The sequence below is a fragment of the Trifolium pratense genome, linkage group LG1, assembly GCF_020283565.1.
Source record: "Trifolium pratense cultivar HEN17-A07 linkage group LG1, ARS_RC_1.1, whole genome shotgun sequence".
Lineage (NCBI taxonomy): Eukaryota > Viridiplantae > Streptophyta > Magnoliopsida > Fabales > Fabaceae > Trifolium > Trifolium pratense.
The window spans coordinates 26712437-26722509 of NC_060059.1; the positions used below are offsets into that span (position 1 = coordinate 26712437).

General features: G+C 34.5%; 3 protein-coding genes across 3 annotated transcripts; all 3 read left to right on the top strand.

Annotated features, from left to right (window-relative positions):
• Positions 1 to 1331: 1331 nt before the first annotated feature.
• Positions 1332 to 2142, top strand: LOC123902248 (probable F-box protein At5g04010). Its single transcript, XM_045951917.1, has one exon. The coding sequence runs from the start codon at positions 1334 to 1336 to the stop codon at positions 2117 to 2119; it is 786 nt and encodes a 261-aa protein (XP_045807873.1). The 5' UTR covers positions 1332 to 1333; the 3' UTR covers positions 2120 to 2142.
• A 1751-nt stretch (positions 2143 to 3893) lies between these two features.
• LOC123902249 (chitinase 2-like) lies at positions 3894 to 5064 on the top strand. Its single transcript, XM_045951919.1, has one exon. It carries the CDS (start codon positions 3895 to 3897, stop codon positions 4984 to 4986), a length of 1092 nt encoding a protein of 363 aa, XP_045807875.1. The 5' UTR covers position 3894; the 3' UTR covers positions 4987 to 5064.
• A 2271-nt stretch (positions 5065 to 7335) lies between these two features.
• Positions 7336 to 9799, top strand: LOC123902251 (protein GAST1-like). The gene is made up of 5 exons (XM_045951921.1): positions 7336 to 7430; positions 7653 to 7715; positions 7836 to 7869; positions 8481 to 8613; positions 9656 to 9799. Exons 1-5 carry the CDS (start codon positions 7371 to 7373, stop codon positions 9702 to 9704), a joined length of 339 nt encoding a protein of 112 aa, XP_045807877.1. The 5' UTR covers positions 7336 to 7370; the 3' UTR covers positions 9705 to 9799.
• Positions 9800 to 10073: the final 274 nt, after the last annotated feature.

Genomic DNA, 10073 nt, shown 5'->3' on the forward strand with positions numbered 1-10073 from the left:
TCACTCTTTTACTGACTTAATCCATAAATTATTAAAAACAACTAAAAGCTTCGTTATCTATTTTTCTTTCATCCATTTAACAGGATGTGACGTGATGGAGTATGACCCCCACTTTTTTGGTTAAAAAATTAAAACAAAAATGTCAAAAATATTTATTTTCAATTAATAAAACACATAATTATGAGTTTGTAGACATTCGTGTGTTTAAGTGATTTGGACAGTATTCAGACGAAAAATGAACTTGGATTAGAGAATTTTATTTTTTATAATATAGTTTAATATTTTTATGTTTTAAAATCTTAAATTTGATATTATACTTAAAGAATTTTAAATAGTAAAATTTAGTCTAAATTTTGAGGTTTTAATTTCGACCCTCAACTCTATTGTGAAATAAAAACAAGTTTAAATTTTAAAAATTTCATAAAATAAAATGTCATATAACTATATATTTTTATGAGAATTATTTAGAAAATTTATATGTAATGACCATTTGACCCAATCCGCTCACCAATGAATTGAGTCGGTTCAAATTTAACATAAAAAATACAAATTTTACATTCAATCTAAACCACTTAATTTTGGCCAAATCCGTGTAGATCTCTTTTTTTTTTTTTTACAATGTGCTGAGAATCGAACCAGGACCTTTAATATATTACTTATATCTCTCACCACTAGATCAAATCTAGTGGCTTAGACCTCTTTTTTTCTTGTTTTGTTACTATAATATTGATACAAAGTTTTCACCATCATTAGGAATGATTAATCTCCGTCGGAAAACTTGTAGCAGAACACACAATATAGATTCTCTTCTCTCAACCGAATACGCATAAGTCAGACATCAAACCTCTGACACATACTTAAGGGAACCAAAACTCTTACAATTTAGACTAATTCATTATCGGTTGCCGCGTACACCTCTACCTACAAGTGATATGATAACATGTACAAAAATAAATCTCAAATAAATTTCAGTTACCTCGAGGGAATTCATTTCTGCCGTTGCGCGCGGAGAATATCTTTGATTTTAAAAAAATAAAAAATAATTGTCAAATGAAAATCACCGAAACAAATGTAGGAGAGAAAGTTTGTTCTCATCAAAATTCTCAACACAAACACGTGCCATTTGCTACGAACTGCAAACATCCATGCGAACTGCAAACATAAATCTTACGTGGCACACAACATCCATGCGAACTGCAAACATCCTCCACGTGTCATCTTCCAACACCTTTCTATCCATCCATCCGCCTCTTTCAAAATCTTCCACCAATCTTCATATATAAAACGTCAAAATAAACTCCAAAACGACAACAACAATATAGTATCACAATTCATGAAAAAAATGGTGGAAACTCATTCTCATTCTACAACTCTATCGTGGGAAATTCTCATCCTCATTGCACATTACCTTGACCCTAAAACATTAGCCATAGCTTCATGTGTATCTAAATCATGGTTACATTCTATGTCATCTGATCTTCTTTGGAAACCTATCCTAACAACCCATTTTCCTTCTCTTTCCACTCTTCCATCCAATGTTTCATATTGCCGCCTCTTTGCATTAGGCCACGGCGCAGCCAAGCGCCGTCGCCAATCTCCTTCAAAGCCAACTCTCTCGCTTGGTGACCTAATTTTCGCGGTATCGATTACTTCCAATCGAGACTCCAGGACGATAGGAGAATTTTCCTGGCCGGTGGATGCACTCCAGGAAGATCCTCCTGGCGTTTTTCGATTTTGTATTGGATTTGATTGCGGTGGTGGTGTTGCGGTGAGGAATGAGGGTTTGGAGGAGGTGGTGAAGGTGACATGGAATGTGGTGGTGAAAGGGTGGAGAGGGGTTTTTACTTTGATGGATTATGTTGGGAAGATGGGGTTTGTGGGTGGAGGAGAGGAGTGGTTTTCACAGGAGTTACCGGCTCCGGGTTGTTGTTCGAAGGTGGTGGCGAGTTCAGTCGTGGCGGATATGAGGGTTGGGATGTGTGGTTGTGGTGAAAGTGATGATGGTGGTGGGAAAGTGAGGGTGGGAAAGATAAGTGTGGGGATTTTGAATGTTGATGATTGGAGGTATGTTGGTATTGAAGATGGTCTTAGGTATTTGCAACATTTTCTTCTAACTTAATAACTGATGATGACTTTGTACATTTTTGTATAATACATCATATACATTTTGTGTATAAAGATCCTTTTTAATATAAAATTTTTGGGAAGATCCTTCTTGAATTTGGATTCTTTTTAATTTTTTCAATGTCAAAGTCAAGCCATTTCCCATATCCACTGCTCATGTCATAAGTGCTTATGCTAAGGAAAACCAACAAATTTCCTGGAGTTTTGTTTTCATTAAACACTGATGAGCAATCTATAATATCAAGTTGGTAATTTCTAACACACAGACACGGCATGATATTTAACAACAGAATTTTGAAAAATAAATAAAAGGCTAAAGCTTTTATGAAAGCTGATGCAATGTCTTATTTAGGAAGTAAAAAATGTAGACAAGTGAGATTTTGCTAACTTTTTTGTTATATACTCTGAAGGATAATATCTCAGACGGCACATAAAAAATCACAAAACCACACGTCCTCTATCTCGTGTCTATGGCTATTGTTCTGTTTTTTCCTATTGGTGGATATCATATCCTAAAACACTGCGTAGATGATCAAAGATCAGAACTCAATATAAACTAAGAAAGTGGTCGATCACACAATTAAATAGTAGAAGCTAGCCGTAAACGGCGGTTTACTTTCAAAACTAGCAGCTTAATTAAAAATACCATAAATTAAAGTAATAATAATTGTTTGGAAAAGTCTTCACAAGTATATAGTCCGATACATTGAATGTAATATGCTGAGACAAAATTAAAACTGGATAATTTTTTTGTCTTTTACCCAAGTTGTTTAAAATAATATTTTTTCACCAAATATCGTAGAAGACAAAATTTATTCGACATCTTAAATATGATTTGTCAATTGTCATTAATTTTTTTTTGGTAGAGAAAGAGGGTCGAAGCCCGAGAAAAAAAAAAGCTTAACTACACATTTGGTCCCTTACGTTTATTTTAAGTTTCAATTTGGTCCCTTACGTTTAAAAAGTATCAATTTGGTCCCTTACGTTTATTTTAGGTTTCAAGTTAGTCGTTTCCGTCAATTTTGTCACACGTGGCAATCAATTTGCATATGTGGACTGACACGTGGCACTTGGACACAGTGACACGTGTACTGTTTAAACGGTGTTAGTGACAAAACTAACGGAAAAGACTAACTTGAAACCTAAAATAAACGTAAGGGACCAAATTGAAACCTAAAATAAACGTAAGGGACCAAATATGTAGTTAAGCAAAAATAAAACTATATGGTTACACGTGTTAGAAGTCTCACATTAGCTAAAGATATGACATATATAGTCTTTATAAGTGTAATGCAAACTTTAACTCTCAAGCTAATTTTTGTGGTTGAGTATATGCCTCACAAATTCTAATATGGTATCAGAGCCTATCCTAGATTCATTTGTTGTTTATTGTGGAGACCTCCCATATTTGGGTCACCCGTTGTTGTTGATTCCACTTTCCAGCTTGTTTAGTTCTGGACGTGAGGGGGTGTGTTAGAAGTCCCACATTGGCTAGAGATATGACATAGATAGCCTTTATAAGTGTAGTGCAAACTTCAACTCTCAAGCTAACTTTTGTGGTTGAGTATAAGCAATGTTCTGGCATATTCTATTCTATAAATATAATTAATTCAAATTTAAATTTAGATGCTGGTAGGTATCTAACAAATGTTCTAATTGTTATAAAGAGTGAAGACTTGAGAGAAATAATTAGATGACATGAGATTAAATAATTAGATTTTAGGTAAGTAACTAACAAAACTTGAGAGTTGTTTTGTTTTTTATAAAAGGATGACCAAAACGGCAAGCATATACCAAATTTTATATTATCAATTTATTCATCCTTCTTCCTCTATGTTCATACTATCCGTTACTATATATAAGCCTATCAAATTCAAAGCAATGCATTCATCTACATTAACAATACAACAGCCTCTTAATTTTCTAAGTAGCACAACAATGGAAATTCCAATTATGATTAAAACATTCTTATTAACATCATTAATCTTGTTCATTTCATCAACACATGTTGTAGCAACAACACTTTCCTCAACCACAAACCTATTTAGAGAATACATAGGAGCTGAATCCAACAACATCAAATTCTCCGATGTACCTATAAACCCGAATGTCGAATTCCACTTCATTCTCTCCTTCGGTATCGACTACGACACTTCATCTTCTCCATCTCCCACAAATGGAAAGTTTAACATCTTTTGGGACACTAATCACCTTAACCCCTCTCAAGTTTCTTCCATCAAGAACCAATATTCAAATGTCAAAGTAGCCCTAAGTCTTGGAGGTGATAGTGTCGAAGGCGGATATGCTTATTTCGATCCATCTTCGGTCGATTCATGGCTCTCTAATGCAGTTTCTTCACTCACAAGTATAATCAAAGAGTATAACTTAGACGGAATCGACATCGATTATGAGCATTTTAAAGGAGACCCGGATACCTTCGCAGAGTGCATTGGAAAGTTAATTCAAACTCTTAAATCAAATGGGGTCATAACTTTTGCTTCTATTGCTCCTTTTGATGATGATCAAGTTCAAAGTCATTACTTAGCTTTGTGGAAAAATTATGGACATCTTATAGACTATGTTAATTTTCAATTTTATGCATATGACAAAGGTACAAGTGTGTCACAATTTATTGATTATTTCAACAAACAAAGTTCAAACTATAATGGTGGGAAAGTGTTGGTGAGTTTCCTTAGTGATGGGAGTAGTGGATTGTCTCCAAGTGATGGATTTTTTAAGGCATGTCAAAGGCTAAAGAGTCAGCAGAAACTTCATGGTATCTTTGTTTGGTCAGCTGATGATTCTATGGGAAATGGTTTTCGATTTGAGAAGCAATCACAGGCTCTTTTGGCTATACATTAGTTGATTGAATATGTGGTATATGTTGAAGAATGATTTTATAATGAGTACTTATAGACTATAGTACTCATGAATCATGATGAGATATTGTTGTGTAATATATATATATATATGTGAATTTATGTGTATATATGTTTGATGTATCTATATCCTAAAAATTTTAATGTACATTTTGATTTGGCTTGGTTATTCAAATCATATCTTATAAAGGTTTTCTTTTTTTACAAACTACAAAAAAATTGCATATATAAAAAGTTTACAAGGGGAACCCAAACCCGTACACAACCAAGAGAGGATAAAAAGGTAGATTAAAAAGCACCAAAAAACAGAATTTGAACGTTGTTTGTCTCAAAAATAATATTGATTTTCGTATACATATTAAAAAATGTAATTATTAATATTATCAAGAGAAGTAATACTTTTACTAAATTGTCCCTATAAATTATTAGTAGTTAGTTTTCTTAAGAATAGTGCATATAGTAATAATTAGGGGTACAATTAAAAAATATTGCATCGAAAAGTGGAAAATATTAGTGGCCGGAGATAGAAATCATGTACCTTCTTAAACTCTTTTAACGTCCCAACTTTTTACAACTAGGCTACATTTTGGGGACAAGTTTGACGCTGTTTTTAATCCCAATCATTGATTTGAAATCGAACGGTTTAAATAATACATCAATTTAATACATTTAAATGATCTCAGCAGTTGATTAAAATCAAACGGTTAAGACTATAACTGCCTCAACGGTTACACCACCAAATTCAATTCTGTGCTATGAGATGATAATGAGAACACACAATGAATGTAGCTAAATAAAAAGTGGGATAAAACAAAAGATTTTTTTGGATGCATATATATAATTGCAGTTCACGGGGAATGGTATTGGGTATTGAATATTGATTAATGAGAAGGATGCCCATAAGCATATATTGCCAACAGAAAAATTAAGATAAAGAATTAGTTAGAAGTTAGTTTAATTTGTTAGTTGTTCTGTCGCTTTCCATATATATGCGTTTGTAATTGCTATCACAGGCAAAGCATATTCAGAAGCTACATGTGAATGCATATACAAAAAAACTGCCACCTGTTTTCTTAGCTCTACTATCATATCATTCACATGGATTAACTTGCTGTTGGGGTCCGGGGGAGCACGGGAGAAACAATGGGCCAATGCTCCAGGACCACACAAGAGAGGGAGACGTCACATCCCAACCCAAAACCGTGTTAGGTTAATGAGTCACCTCTCTTATAAATTCAACATTCTTTCCCACACATACTATAGTTGATCCAAACCAGGATCCCCTCCTGCTCCCCCACCAAGCCGAACCTAGGCTCTGATACCACTGTTGGGGGGTCCGGGGGAGCTCGGGAGAAACAATGAGTCAATGCTCCAGGACCACACAAAAGAGGGAGACACCACATCCCAACCCAAAACCTTAAGGTGTTAGGTTAATGGGTCACCTCTCTTATAAATCCAACATTCTTCCCACACATAGTCGATGTGGGACTTAAACACTCACACTTGAAACCCAACACTTGTATAGATCAAATATTTGTGCTTATTTCCCTTTCCATGCATATTAAATGCTGCTAAGGGAAAATTCATACATAAAAAATTTGATCAATATATGTAGTTATTGTTGATTACTTTTTGAGTTATCTTTATGTTATGGTCTTAGTTTATGATTTATGAAACAAAAATTTACGGTATGTTGCCTATTTCTATGTGTAAGGAGTAAGGAGTGATTCATGAATCTAACTTTGAGTCTTAAATCGGAACTCATGAATCTGATGTGACGGTTTATATAGGATTGGATAATTCTCCCTTTAAATCATGGTTTTGAGGTAGAGTTGGGTTCAATTTGTATCAATTGATATTAGAAAAAATGGAAAAAATGCACCCTACAAAAGAAAGTGAAAAGAATGAGCTATAGTGGGATGTTGGTTGTTCAGGAGGCAGATTTGTCCGATTTCTATGTGCAAGGAGAGCTTCATGAATCCAACTTAGAGTCTCACATTGGAAAACATGAATCAGATGTAAGGACTTATATAGAACTGAATAATCCTCCTCTTTAAAAAATAATTTTGAGGTGCAATTAGGTTCAATTTTGTACTATTATACCTTTGAATTTGAATTATGAATGTTAGAAAATCATTCATATTCCTAATTTATAAAAACCTCCCTTAATTTTTTGGATGTTGGTGTTTTAGTTATTCAACCGATGGTGCCACACCTCCAACATAGCACCATTTCTTATTATTATAAATAAAATATATTTTAAAAAGTTTTATACCATGCCTATAAATATGCAACACAGTTATTAATATTATTCTTGAAAAACACAATACCTCTCAACTTTTACCTATTTAGTTAGAACCGGGTGCAATGGCCAAGCTAAGCATCACTATGTTCAGCTTGTTTGCAATTCTACTAGTGCACAGCCATGTAAGCAACATATTCATTATTTATTTAATTATTTCTCCTTCATATTCACACTCTAATAACTTAGGTTAAAGTACATGAGAGGATCCTGACCCAGTCTGTTATAAATTTTAGAGTACCCAATTTGATATTTTGATTCGTTCCTACTATAATAAAAAAAAGAGTATCATTTAATTTATTAAATATATTCTTTTAATGTAAGATAAATGGTTGTATTTTTGTCAGGCTAAGATTATTGTAACTACCATTGATACTCCAACTCCAGCACCACAGCCTAACTTGCCCATGGTAAGGCTTCTCACATGTTTTAATTTATTTATTTAGACAAACTCTTGAAAATAAATAATAATTAGTTACATTTTACATTTCTTCTTGTGTTAATTTCTTCTTTATTTTATTGAGTTTCAGAATGGCACCACTGAAGGTAGTCTTCAACCAGAAGGTATTGAGTTAATTGAGGGAATGATATCTCATGAAAGTAGCTTTACTCATAAATAAATCCTACAAAAGAGGTTTTATAAAAATAAAAGAAAAAAATTGTAAAAACATCGATCAAAACTATATAATCAAGTTTACCAAAAAAAAAAACCATATAATCAAGAAAGGGTCTGATTGGTGCACATGATAAGAGACATGATATGATAATTGTATCATATTATGTCTCAATCCAGTGTTTGGTGAGACAACAAGATATGATAAGTTAATCCTGAAGTTTATCATATTATAGTAGTTATCATATTTGTTATCTTGTATGCACCAAACACATGATAGGATAACTGAAGATAACGTTATTCTACTGATATAATATCCTATCTTTATCCTATTTTATATCTTATCTTGTCACTATTTTATCCTGCACACCAAACAGACCCAATGTAAAGAGATAACACGGTAATATAATCAAGTTATACAACTTCCTTCATTCCAATCCTTGTTTGACATTTATTTTAAGTGATTATTCCCTTTTCGTTTATTTTCATCTATTGATCACATTTGATGTTGAATTAATTAACCTAGTGCACTAATGCATGTTCTTCATGCATGGAATTGCAGAATGTGGACCTCGTTGTGCATATCGATGCTCAAACACACAGTACAAGAAGCCATGCTTGTTCTTCTGTCAAAAATGTTGTGCCAAATGCTTGTGTGTGCCTCGTAGTACCTATGGAAACAAAGAAGCATGTCCATGCTATTAGAGCTGTCAAAATGGGCTAGCCCGAATGGGCCGGCCCGCCAAGCCCGATTTTTTCCCGGGCTTGGGCCTTGAAAATCCTAGCCCGAATTATTTCCGGGCTTTTTAGCCCGGTCCGACAAAGCCCGATTAAAATATGGGCTAGCCCGAATGGGCCGCGGGCGGCCCGCAAGCCCGAAAAAATTAAAATTAAAAATAAAATATAAATATAAATATAAATAATTTGTTTCTGATGATTTGAAATTAGTTTGTAATATAAATTATAAAATACCGTCCGCTACTTAAGTAGCAGGAGTAAAAATAGGGCACCCAATAAACTCGTAGGTAGGGGATGAATAAAAATAGGGCGCGCGAGAAACTCGTACGTAGCGGATAAGTAAAAATAGGGCGCGCGAGAAAGTCGTAGGTAGCGGATGAGTAAAAATATGACGCGCGAGAAACTCGTAAGTAGCGGATGCGTAAAAATAGGGCGCGAGAAACTCGTAGCTAGTGGATGAGTAAAAATAGGGCGCGCGAGAAACTCGTACATAGTGGATGAATAAAAATAGGGCGTGCGAGAAATTCGTAGTAGCGGATGAGTAAAAATAGGGCGCGCGAGAAAGTCCTAGGTAGCGGATGAGTAAAAATATGATGCGCGAGAAACTCGTAAGTAGCGGATGCGTAAAAATAGGGCGCGAAAAACTCGTAGGTAGTGGATGAGTAAAAATAGGGCGCGCGAGAAACTCGTAGATAGGGGATGAGTAAAAATACGGCGCGCGCGAATTATATAATATTTATAGCGGATGAGTAAAAAATAGGACGCGCGAGAATTATTAATGTTATTTATATAGTTGAGTTTGAGCACTAAAAGTAAAAAAAAAAAAAAAAATATATAAACCGGGCCGCCCGAAAGCCCGACTACCCGTACCGGGCCGGGCTCGGGCACTAATTTTGGTAGCCCGTTTTTAATCCGGGCTTTTTAGCCCGGCCCGACGAAGCCCGAAGCCCGACCGGGCCGGCCCGAATTTGGCCGGGCCGCCCGTTTTGACAGCTCTACATGCTATAACAACTGGAAGACCAAAAGAGGAGGACCCAAATGTCCTTAAAAGTTGAAACTTTCACAAACTTTGCCACCAAATCTTCCTTGTACTAAATAATGTGTCTTTGTTTTTGTTCTTCCCCAAGGAATAAGAAAATTTTCCACTTCAAACTCCAAATATATAATTATACAAATCACAAGAAATGGATACACTTAACTAGTGAACAAGAAAACACTTTATATATAAATTTCTAGGATGAAGAATAGATTTTTAAACTCTACTCTTAATAGTTAATATGGACTTCATTGTTCAGCAAGTAATAGTAGTGTTTTTTCATTTGATCAGGTGTATACTGTAGATACATCTCTGTAAAAACAGTTTCATGCACTCTAAACCAAAAATAAAATCATCAAAACATAATAAAGCCAGTATATA